Source organism: Schistocerca serialis, chromosome 2, assembly GCF_023864345.2.
Source record: "Schistocerca serialis cubense isolate TAMUIC-IGC-003099 chromosome 2, iqSchSeri2.2, whole genome shotgun sequence".
In the NCBI taxonomy this organism is placed as follows: domain Eukaryota; kingdom Metazoa; phylum Arthropoda; class Insecta; order Orthoptera; family Acrididae; genus Schistocerca; species Schistocerca serialis.
In genome coordinates, this window is record NC_064639.1 from 464,595,096 (window position 1) to 464,608,144 (window position 13,049).

The following is a 13,049-nucleotide window of genomic DNA, read 5'->3' on the forward strand; positions in this document are numbered from 1 at the left end:
TTTTTACATTCTTAGATGCATAGTATCAAAGTTTTGTTACAGCATCATATTCCTACTTTCAGTTAACTAAATTATAACTCATCCTTTGACCAGACCACGTGGAAAATTCATTGAGGCATACTTAAAGAAAATCTATGAATATATTTGATCTATTTTCAATAAGAATATTAAGCCTTTCTCCTACTTATCCAAAATTATTACATACAAATAAAAGACTCATGACTAACATAAACTCAATGTACATATAAAAAGATTTAAAGAACTTTTTTTTCAAAGAGCTTCATTACTTTTAGCAGATACAAAAGAATTATCTCTGTGACATTGTGAAAATAGGATCAACTGTAAGTGTTGGTATCTACACCAACTCAAAGCTGCAAATTGTTTTACTAATCAAACATTTATTTAGAAATATTGTAGTTTACTGAATGTGAATGTGGAGCATTTCAATTTCATATAACAATAACATTACAATAAATTTCCATTCTGTGTTATCATTTTATTACAACAAAGTGTTTGTTCTGGTTACACATTTGCAAAGGTAATCAGCTGTTTGCTTCATCTGTAACAATAGAACTGCACTTTCATACTTCTCTTTAAGCTAACATGTATGCATCAAAAATAAACTTCGTACCTTGCAGCAGGTTTTTGTGTGCAGCCTTGTATGAGGTCTTACATGAACTTACTACCAAGACAATCTTATAAAATTTATACAGTAGATTCTTTTAAAAGAATCATGCAGTATTTCTGTACATATCGCACCACCAGGAATGAACAATTAAAAGTAATACTATTATTAAAGGCAGTTTCTGTATGTTATTCTACATTTGAAACATTTCATTAGCATTATATGTTTTATTTACACATATCAACGCAACAGTTTAACATTAGTGAATCACAAATTTAACACTTTATTTTAATCACACATTCATATTGTGTACATACACTTGATTTAAAATAAGATAAATACATTCAGCATCTCACCTCATTTATGCACTATAACTATTTAAGTATCATTGACACATATAAAACATTTGTGTACAACTGTAATGGAATATAAATAGTGTGCTGAAACAAATATATATTTACAAATATTTATAATGAAACTGTAAGCAATCAGCAGTCCATAGCATTACTACTTTAGAAAAATAACATCACAAACAACACATTCATGATCAATAATATCCAAAATGATACTTCACCACTGATGATGATGGTAAAAATAAACTGAAATGTAAAATTTTACTTCCAAAGCAGACATTTCTAACTTTGTCTACATTATTACCTCATGGTACTACATAAGTACTAGTACTTATAACAATGAAGTGAAGGACCTTTCTCCACCTTGCTGGTAACTGCAACACATATCTCCTGTCGAAAACTTAATCTCTTCATGATGGCACTTTTCCTCTCATTCTAGGTCACACTTACACTGATCCATCTCCATAAAGTTTCATTTAATCAACCATTAATTCAAAGTGCACTGAACCTCGCCTTTCAATTCTGTCATGTACAATGTTTTGAGCCCAGGCCTTGCACTCAATGTTGACCAATACACCATCTGGAATAAGGAAAATATGAATGACAAATATCATGGATAATGCACAACCCTGTTTCTATAAGTATATTACAATACTGAAACTTAAAGCCCCTTTAATTTGCTGTGTTACAAGCTGTTACTTTATTACGAAGTCTGTGTCATTTACCAGCTGTGGCTGCATATAACTTTCACTGTGTCAAAAATTATAAAATTGACATATACCAGTAATACGCAACAACTTAAAAATTAAAAGATTAAGCATTTTATTACATCATATTTAATTTGCTATTGACATTTGAATTCTCTGAAAGATTCGGTATTTTTGGAGAAAGTTCAGCAAATCCATTCACTTTCTTCACAGTAAAAAATATCCTGGATAGACTAGAGCAGATGTAGTTTTAAGTCTCTAGAAATTTTGTTCCTGAACTGCTTCATTGGCAGGACCTACACTTCCATAGGTAGTGGTCCGAACATTCTCAGGTCAATAATCAGAAAGCCATCTCTTGTTTTAGACAGTCAACAGTTTGGCATGTTCATGCTCTCACTGTGACATGTGTTGTGGTCCTGTATGTCATGTCTGTTGTTTAAGGAAGCTACATATTCCTTAACATGAAGGCAGCACAGAAGTACATAGCATCAATCAGCAGTCATAAATCCAAATTTTGTGCATGATGGCCTGCAGTGCTCCTGTCTCGTACTTGATGTTAAGATCTTAATTGCTTTTTTTTTGAGTAATAATACTCTTGCACCCTGTAGAGTGACTTTATAGTAACAGGCCATAGCTGATATGGCAGTGAAACAATGAATAATATACTATTAGGCAATACTGATCAGTTAGCACCTATTTCAGTTTTCTCAGGAAGTACGTGACTGGTGACAATTTGTCACACCTGTGTGCAGTGTGGTCTTGTGAAGTGAGATTACTGTCCAGTATAAACTCTGGAAGTTTCACAACCCCTACTCAGTTTAGATATCCTTTGTTGCTGAGGCTACATATTAATTGTGTGTTTTTTCTTCATTCATTTTAATTTTATTTGTAGCAAATTATTCTTTTGTCATTTCAAACAAGGCATCTGCTTCTTCTTGAGCCTTGCTGGCTTTGATCAAATTTTTTCTTGCTTGTGTTAGATTTGGTGGACACTAAAATATTGTTGGCTCTATACAGGATGATGGCATTATTCTTTCACAACAAATGCCATAGAGAGGAAAGTGGCAGAAAAGGATGTGCCTCATGAAGTATAACTTAGTACTCTTAGCAAATGATGCTGTGTCAGAATTAATGACAGTAAATCAATTAGACTTTCAGAGGATTGGGATAAATGAATGCAAATATTTATATTGCCTAATCTATAGTTAAATAAATTAAGAGGAGTAGATACTGCTGAATCAGAGCATACATTACAGATTTCAGTAAAACATACTGTTTCTTGTCATATTAGAAAATATGTGATCTTTGAGGGAAGATAAAATGTGTTTAGACTTGCTTTGGGAAACAAGTGAGCCATGCATAACCTAGATCTACACTGAAGACTCATAACTAGTGATCTGATAAAATAAATACAATTTTTAGACATTCTCCATCTCAATTAATAGAAATGTTAGGTAGATTTCTTACATGTACCTCAAATAGATAACACACGAGCCATCTAAGACTTGAACAAGGTGCAGTAAGACAAAGTTAAGAAAGAAATCTAGTTGATTAGATCATAGGTATTATCACTACATATTAAAAAATGTAGTTCTCAGACCCAAACATTCCATCATTTGATGAAAGAAAAGGAAGGGTTGGAGGAAACAGAATTATTCAATGAATAAAGTCTCACAAGCCTCTGCACTAAGGACATTCTATTATAAAGGGTGTACAATAAAATTCATTTTATGAAACTCACGCTAGTTTTGTGGTAAATGATGAACCAGTTTTCATGAATGTGGCTACACTTGCTACTAGTCAGTGTAATTATATGTTGCTTTCTTAAAACTGAAATTGAATTCTCCATCTGTCTGGAGCAGGATATGAATTTTTTTCGGGGAGGGGGGGGGGGGGGGAGGGTTGAAGAAAGGAGGTGGATGAGCTGGCCTCCCTAGCAGCATCAGACTGTGTACAGCCTTGTACGCAAAATTTTCTGCAAATGAAGCAGACAGGCTTAGTTTCCACCTTACCCTCTCATTGCTGATCACTTAATTCATTTGGCATACCGGCATATTATTATACACGATGCCAGCATTCACAAACCATCTCCTAACAATTTACAAGAGATGAATGATGTGTGTGATCACTTGGTGCAAAAACACAAATAAAAGAAAATTAATATAGAAGGTATATTCTAAACGTGACCTCAGCAATGTATTTCATTCATTTATTTACCAATTATGTTCCATACATCCCATCACAGAGGAGGTCTCTTAGGAAGGTGGATGAGCAGCTGTTAGAAAAAATCTGTATGCAGTATAATAACATCTTTCTCTCTTTCATATTAAACAGAATATGCAAGTGTTTTGATATGAAACAAGTAAGCTAATTCTAACTTCCAGTTATGTGTCTTCAGTTCGGGGTGGTGAATTTTAATTCATTGTGTGTGTGTGTGTGTGTGTGTGTGTGTGTGTGTGTGTGTGTGTGTGTGCCAACACCCAACACTCACAGATAAAATTTCGGGTAAGCCATTTACCATGATTTATGAAAATACTTTTACCTGTAAGAATATAGGCATTTGCAATACAATTGTAGTTCATTTTACAATTTGCTGCAAACACTGATAAAGTACTTACGGACAGGCCTCTCAAAGAAAACAGCAACAAGTGGGCTTAGGTATCCCTCATAATTTTTGAATGGAAAGAAGTATCCAGGAAATCCTCGGCGTGGGATGTACTGTATGGGGCCAATATTCTCAACATCTGCTGGATTTTCACCTTCACAGCTTACCCATACTGTGTTGATCTGACAGGAAAAAATGATATTTGAAATCAGTATTAAGTTGTGTTTCATCTCAGACATAAACACAAAATTACACCATGTACAGATAACTCGTTCACAAGTAAGAATGTCTAGATGGTGCCTTTCAAAAAATTTGACAAGAACTGTATCTTTGTATTGTATTGAATCATATGCATATTTTGTAGATTTGAGAAAATCATGATAGAAACTTGAAGTGCTAAGATAACTTTCACTGTTCTGGATAAAAGAGATTATTCTTTTTCAACATAACATCCACCCTCAAAAAACTAGTTCTGCAAGTATGAATATGGGTTAGAGTATTCTGGTCTTCATTATAATGAGTCCAGTCATACTGGATTTTTGATCAGTAAACAAACTTCATGAGACCACATAATTTCTGGCCAGATGTAAACTGGTTTTCATTTTTCATATGTAAATTATGTAATACATCTTTGTGAATGTTTATTAATTTTTCTGGTTGTTTGGCACAAATTTTCCATAAATATAATTTTTATTTAAATGGCAATATAGTTTTGTACTTTGATCTTGCACTCTGAAAACTAGTTGGCAAATAATCACACCAAATACTCTTAAAACAAATATACATTAATTTGGTTATTTTTAGCATTCAGTTTTAAATGCAGATAAAACATATGTTCCTATTAACATTTTTATTTATTTTACTATTGATAATTAATTGAAATTACAACATAGCAAGATGTTTATAAATTTCATATTTACAAATTTTATAACCTTTGTCATTTGATATTATTCCCAAAAACTTTCACATAGATACATATCATCAGCAAATATTACACAAAATAAATCTCAGAAATATTAAAAAAAAGTTATGTGAACTTTATTTTGATTAATAGATTGTTTTGGGTTGTTCTAGAACATTTACATGTCTTATATTTGTTTGGTGTCAGTTTCTTCAGTACAGTTTTAGTCTCATTCCGTCTAGCATCATTTTCTTGTTGACGTGTTTTGAGGTAACAATAGGGAAGTTCTTTGGAAAGTCTGATGGAACCAGAGAAAGGAAATAGCTCTGTATTTTGTGTCTAATATTTACTCATGACATATTGAAAATGTGTTTGAAATCTTATGTGAAAGAATAAATAAACAACAATTTACAACTGCTGAATTAATGACTCCAACCTGAGACAATTGTTTTGTGTAATGTTGACATAAACTATAACTGTAAAAGTATTTAACTATAACAAGGAAAGTGCGTCATATGGTACTGTTGAACAGTGAAATAGTATACTTTGTGCAGCCAGAAATACTTCACAGTTTTTCATTGGTAATGCAAGAGGCAGGGAACCACAGGTCAACAGCCAGGTGGAATGCCAGTGAGAAAGTTTTGCCTATGGTACAGCAACAAACAAATACTCTATTGCAACTCTGTGTGTGGGCTGAGAGCTCAAGCACACAATGTAGCAAACTGACGTCTTGGCGATGGAGGGATATCGTCATAATCGTGACTGTGCAAAGTATCACAAGCAAGCTTAAGCTGGATGCAAGATTAACTATTTAGTATACTGACATTGGAGAATAGGTATTGAAAGGTGAAACTGTGAAATCCTGAAGTGACCAAGAGAGCTGACCAAACAAAGCCAGGACAAATGATGGCATTGCCTTCCTATCATAACAGAGTACAATAGCTCGTCCTGTATAAATACTACTTTGATTCTGGTGGAATTCTATTCAGTTTGCAGCCATACTATCAAGAGGAGAGGCCCACATCAGTTGACCATCTGATTCTCTAATTGCCTTTGATCATCAGTCTAGTGACACATGCTGTCTGGCAGCACTTGGTTGCTGTAAGCTGCAGCACCAGTTACTAAGTCAAGACTGTTGGCAAGCTTTAGCTGTCACTATCAGGCCAACCTTCTGGAGGTCTTTGAGCATATTGTCATCTGCTACTGACAGTTCTGCCCATGCTGGCTGCCTGGATGCTGAAATATCAATTACAGCATTTTGTGGACAATAGATGTTTAATATTGTAATACTGTTTTAATAATGCCTTTGTGTGTCAGATAGGCATCTATCCTCTGAGTTGGGGGTACACACATTGCGTGAGTGGCCAGTCATTGGCTTTGGTTTGACCTCAGCACACTGCCCACCATACCCTCCTACCACCAGGATGCTACATTTGGTGTCAGAGCTGTTGCTGTAAGAAGGCATCTGACGTCAGAGATGTATCTGGCTACAGCGCCACAACTGCAGCCTCACCTAGCAGTACAGCAGTCACTATAGATAGGTAAGTGTATCTTCAATTGGCTTTTGTTTTGTATGTTATGGCCATTACTACTTGGTGGGACAGTCCTGCAAACATGAAAGTAACTTTTTTAAAACTTTGAGAGCCTACTAACCTGTCACAATTCAGGGGAAATTCCAGGGAATGGTGCTTGTGTTCTGTTAGATGCCAATTTGTCTGGAGATGAGTTGCCATGTACAAAGGCAGTGTCAGTTACATATGATACTTGTAGAAGGGTTGACCATAAAACACAGCAGTGTAATAAATCTCAGCAGGCCATGATAAGACACAAAGACTCATTTTACAATGTCTCTGTCAGTATTCTTGCAGCAGTAATCTCTCATAATTTGTGTTATTGTCAGATGGATGCTACAAAACTGCAGTTGTGCTTCTGATAGGGCAAGTATCATCCTTTTCATAAAGTATTGCTGCATTACAGAAAGAGGTGGGTACCTTACAAACCAGAACTAGTCTATTACAATGCAAGTCAGTAGAAGCAAAAAGCTTGTTAAATGTACCTGTTCCTGCTGTAGTGCCTGTAACAGCTAGTCTAGTGACTCCTTTTTCAAGAAAGACAATAGGAGATGTGTCTGTATTTATTAATGAAGTGAATGCTGCCACTTGATTAGGTCATTGCATGGATGAAACATGCTTGCTTTGACTCTGTTATGGTTGGTTCATGATGCAAGAACGTATGTCATATACTATGAAGGATTAAATAAAGTGCTGATGTTTGAACTGCTGCTAACACACTTAAGCAATGGCACATTACTAGAAAAGTTGAGGCTTTTTAGTTAATAGATTAATGGTCTGTCAGAAAAGCACAATAAATCAGTAGAAGCATTTTTAGACAGGATTAATGTGTGAACCTATGAACTGATGCAGATTGTGAATACAGGGAGAGTTATTCTGCAGGAGATAGAAAACAGGTTATTGCATACATTTTTGTGGTGACTTCCAAGTGGCATATTGAGAAGTGTCAAAATGGAAGGTGATTTAGTCACTGCTATTAGAGTTACCAAGCAGCTTGAGGAAACGGACATTTCTACCTAAGGCTGAAATGACCAAAGCATATTTTCCTCGGATGTAAAATGCTACAGATGTGGATGTATGAGCCATATCAAGAAGCAATGCCACCAAGCCCAGTGTTACAAATGCAAGGAAGTGGTGCACTAGGCACATGTTTGTTGAAGTAGCAAACTAGACAGGAAAGAACAAGTGTTCTTTAAACAACACTGCCCACTTTTAACATTGGAGGAAAAGGATTACAGGAGCATTCAGAAGTGTTGCCACATGTTGGTGAGGAGTACTGTGTGAACCTAACACTTAACTTTCTGGATACGCATCATGCAGAAATGGACTTTTGACAGTATACGGTTGAACTCAGTGGGACATTGTTTCCTCTGGCCATGACTACAGCAAATACTACATCACCACAACATTGACTGACTGTGAAGGTGGTACCAAATAATTTGCAGACTCTTGCACTAAAGATCAATTCATATGATAAAGTACTGAGAGGTACAAGGAAGGTAGCCTGGATGAGTGTGAGTACTAGCTTGCCAAGTGAAATATTATGTGTTGTAGAGACATTGGAATGCAATGCAACAGGAATTAGATGGATATTATATGGTTCTGATGTGCATAGACAATCATATGGACAAAATAAATCTGGCAAAGGGATTACTGGTTGCCAACTTAGATAACCTAGAAGAAGACAATCTGGATAATAACTATCCAGATTGGAGACCTTTGCCACATGCAGACAATCAAGGCACCTGCACCACATAAAAAGCTACAACATTTGGAACAAAGAGATACAGCAATGATGAAGCTTTGTTAGTATGATTTACTTCCCTACCATGGTATTATTGCACTTCACCCGCCCCCCCCCCCCCCCCATGGCCATAATCGGAAATGCCTGCTAACATTACAGTAAATAAAACAGGTCAATTTTTTAACTGTTGTATACACTGTGGAATTCCAAACAGCTTCAAGTGCAAGTTGTCTGGCCATTAAAACAGCAGACCTCCTTTTGATCAGCATCAGTCACACAAGTAAATGCATGAGTTGACCAATGTACTGCTACTACCAGGTGCAATAACATTTTAGTTGATTAATACAGAACTGTTTTATCCTGGTGGACTATTCATTACCAGTGATACCAGTCATGTAACATAAAATGCCAACTGGAAATAATGTTCCAGTGTAAAAGAAACAATACGGAGTCCAGAAATACCTGCAACTGATAATGGAAGAATTTATTGACCAGCAATTGGCTCATGCCATTATTGACATAGTGGTAGCCTTTGGGGTACAACTATTGCAATTGTTTGAAAGAAATCACTAGATGGTACCATAACATATAGGTTTTGCTGTGACTACAGGTACCTAAACACAAGAATTATCAGTGATGTATATCCAATACATAACTTAATGGAGACATTGGACAACTTAGGTCATTGTAAATGCTTTTCTACAATGGATTTAAAAAGTGATTATTACTAGTTGAAAGTAATTCCAGAAGACCAGCCCAAGACCACATTTATGATCCATTGAGTCAAAACCAATATCATAGAAAGCTGTTTCATCCCAATAATGTGCCAGGCTATTTGATGGAGTACTTAGAGGACTAAAACTAAAATAGAGCATGGGTTATCGCAGTGACATAATTGTGTTTCCTAAAAATATGGAGGGATATGTAGAATGAACGCAGAAGGTGTTCAAGAGATTATGTGCAGCATGCTTGACACTGAGTGTGGATAATTGTCTTTTTGCAGTGATGGCAGTGAATTATCTGGGGCATATAATTAGTCAAGAAGGTGTTAAAACTGATACATGTTTCATTTCTGCAGCACATGATTTTTTGCCACCAGAGCAACAAAAGAGCTTTAATTGTAGCTTGATCTTTGTAATTATTACTGAAAATTTGTTAGAGGTTTTGCCAAAATTGCTGAGCTGTTAAAGAAAAGAGCAAAGTTACAATGGCCTACTGACAGGCAGACTGCATTTGATAATTTAAATGAGGCTTTAGCATCAATTTCCGTACTGGTGCTTCCAAACTTTGGAAAAAGAGTTTATTTTATATTGTGATGCAAGCAGTTAAGCAATCAAGTGCATCCTTAATCAATGTGTGGATGGCAAGGAACACCTATTGGCATATGGATCAAGACAATTAAATAAAACAGAGTGAAATTATTCTACTATGGAAAAAGAGTTGTTGGGTCATCTACAGTATTTACTGGGATTAAAAGACCTGTCAAAAAGATTGACACATGGGCTTTGAAATTAAGTGAATTTGAATAGATAGTGCATAAACCAGGCAGAAAATATGACAATGGTGATGGCTTAAGTAGAAAAGCTTAAGTGTTACCAGCACTTGGTAGAAGCTTACTGGAATGGCAGAACACATAGGCTGTTGAAAGTGACTGAAGTATTTTGAGCAAAGCAGCAGTTTGTAGTACAAGAAGGCCTGTCATGCAGAATGATGAAATGCGAACCATGATTGGAGCTTTTGAGGACAAAGTACTGAGGTAAGCACATAACCAAGTTCTGTCAAGTCTTTGAGCATGCTGATTGAGCAACTGATCAATGGGCAGCCAAAAAATCTTAGTGGAGAACATAGAAACAAGATATGGAACAAAATGTTAGAAACTTTATACCATGCACACAGCATGCAGTTCTTATTCATCAATGAGTTCCACACACGGCCAAGGCCCAAGCAACACAAGCCACCACTTGGGATATGAACCTAACATGGGCAGCAGAGTTCCACAACTGTAAAATTTCTGTACAACACATATCGCAATTAATAGTGGCCATTTGGGGTGCTAAGTTGAGTAGGGCACCAGGGTACCCAAGAGAAAGTAGTTCACAACTAGTAGTGAAAACTAACATAGGTAGAAGTCTAATGGAGGGAGTAGTGCTAAATGTTAAGTCACTTACATGGAAAAGTGATCTCTAACTTGCCTTGGTTCCACTACAAAGATTGCTGGAAGTGTCCCAACCATTTAGAATGGTAGGTTCCAATATTCTGACCATCAGCTGAAGATCAGTGGATAACAGTTAGATACTGACTATGATACATCTCATTCACTTCATGTAGCAACAATTGCAATCCTAAATCAAAAGGCTAATACAGTGGCTGACGACATGATGAACAATTGGATTTTAAAATTCAGTACTCCCAACAAAATAATCACAGATCAAGACACTAATTTTATGCCTGTTCTGATGATATAGCTATGCCATTTACTATAAATTCATATGTTAAGGACTAGCCCTCACCACCCTCAATCAAATGGAAGAATGGAATGTGTTCATTGTACAGTTTGAAAAATGTTTAGTTATTATGTTCATATAAATCATAATGAGTGGGATGTCTACTTTTCATTTGTCATGCCCTCACATAACTCTAAAATAGACAGTAATATTGGGCTCTCACCCTATGTGGTAATATACAGTAAGAAGAATGTATATCTTTTGGATTAATGAAGCCTAAACTGTGAAAAAAGTGACTCAGTTAAGAAACTTGGCAAGCAAGTATGAAAATGCCCAAGCAACAAGAACAGACAAAACATTGTATCAGTAAGTTACGTAAATATAGAGATGGACAGTGGGTTTTATCGATGAACACTTACACATGAACGGACAAGACAAAGAAATTCCTGAACAGGTCATAGAGATGACATCTCCTTTTAACGTCAAGTTGCAACAGCTGATAAAAACTTCTATTATGTAGACACTTTACAAGTACCAGTGCCATTCCTAGTGCAGGATGTTAAACCCAAGAAGAACGGAAAAAGACTGAAAGTCAATAATAAAGGAACACAAGTGCTGCATGCATTTATACCATGTCATAGAATAAATGAATGACATGGGTTTGTGAAAAGTTTTGTCAATGATATGGGGAACAGTCACTGCTTTGACATTTTCAGGTTGCACTACAGGTATATTTTGTTATTATGGCATTTTGTGTTTTGGAGAATTTTTCTTTTTTGTTTATTTCTAGCATTTTAAGTTATGAGGCATGTCTGGAAAGTAAGTACAATAGGGAAAAAACTCAAAAAGCATTTTTTCAAACCAAAATTTATTTTTATGGGAAAGAGCATTTCTTAATCTATTTTTCTACATAGTTGCCACCATTGTTCAGACATTTCTCATAGAGAGAAACCAGCTATGCTATGCCATTTCCATAGGGGCCCCCAGTGAAGACAGCCACTGCTGAACACCATTTTGTGCTCTTTCACCACTGTCAAAGTGCCTTCCTCCAAAATCGTGCTTCAGGTTCAGGGGGTGTTGGGTCATCTACAGTATTACTGGTTCATCCAACGTTGAATTGTCCTACCCACTTTCTCAGCTTTCCATCAGTCATTACATTTTCACCATAACACCCCTATCTCACACATACTGCTTCCAAACGAACTGCTGAATATGGTTTCAAGTGACACCAGTAGAGTGGGGGTGTGCATTGTCATAAAGCAACACAAGCCTTGACTGAGCATTCCACATCTTTCATTTTGAATTGCATGCTGAAGTTTTCTCAGTGTTTCATAGTATCATACTACACTGATAGTTTCACCTCTGAGAAGCAATGCAGCAAGCAGAATATCCATCCATCCCAGAACACAGAGTACATGCATTTTTGTGCCCAGAAAGTTGTTTTGAATTTTTGTTTTTTGGGGGGATCATGAGTGCCTCCACTCCATCAACTGTTGTTTTGATTCTGAAGTGACATTAAAAACCCAAGTTTCATTGTTGGTCACAATTCCATTTATGAATTTCAGACTTCATTTCCCTCATCACTGCATCAGGTAATAAATGTCTAAGCTCTACCAAGATGGTTAATTTTGTGAACATCCGTAAGCGTTTTTGGAACCCAACAGGAGCATAATTTGTAAAAATTTAAGTGATTTTTGATAATCTCATGCAAAACAGTTTCTGAAATTTATGGAAAATCATCACAAAGAATTCCTATTGTGAACTGTTAGTTTTCATGAATTTTCTAGTTACCTTTCTCAACCAAACCATAACTGACGTCAGAAGGTCATCCACTAAATGCATGTTCATGATCATTGGTTCGTCCATCATTGAAATATCTTACCCACTTTCTCACCTTTCCATCAGTCATTACATTTTCACCATAAATTTCTACAAGCTGATGACAAATTTCAGGTGGCTTAACATTCTTTGCACTCAAAAACTGTATTGCACATTGCTCAGGTATCACATTAGTCATTAGTAATGATCACCAACAAATGTAAACACAAAACAATCCAGCTGTAATGGCATCAGTGGTAAGATGATGAACCAAAGAGATT

General features: G+C 36.0%; 1 protein-coding gene across 1 annotated transcript in view; it reads right to left on the minus strand.

The window, feature by feature from the left end:
- Positions 1-475: 475 nt before the first annotated feature.
- LOC126457374 (sodium/potassium-transporting ATPase subunit beta-2) overlaps positions 476-13,049 on the minus strand; it is a 158,442-nt gene continuing 145,868 nt past the window's right edge. Inside the window, exons 6-7 of the mRNA XM_050093625.1 lie at positions 4,304-4,472; positions 476-1,558 (exon numbers count right to left, since the gene is read on the minus strand). Coding sequence (XP_049949582.1) covers positions 1,455-1,558; positions 4,304-4,472 — 273 coding nt within the window. The 3' untranslated portion in view covers positions 476-1,454. The remainder of the gene's footprint in view (positions 1,559-4,303; positions 4,473-13,049) is intronic.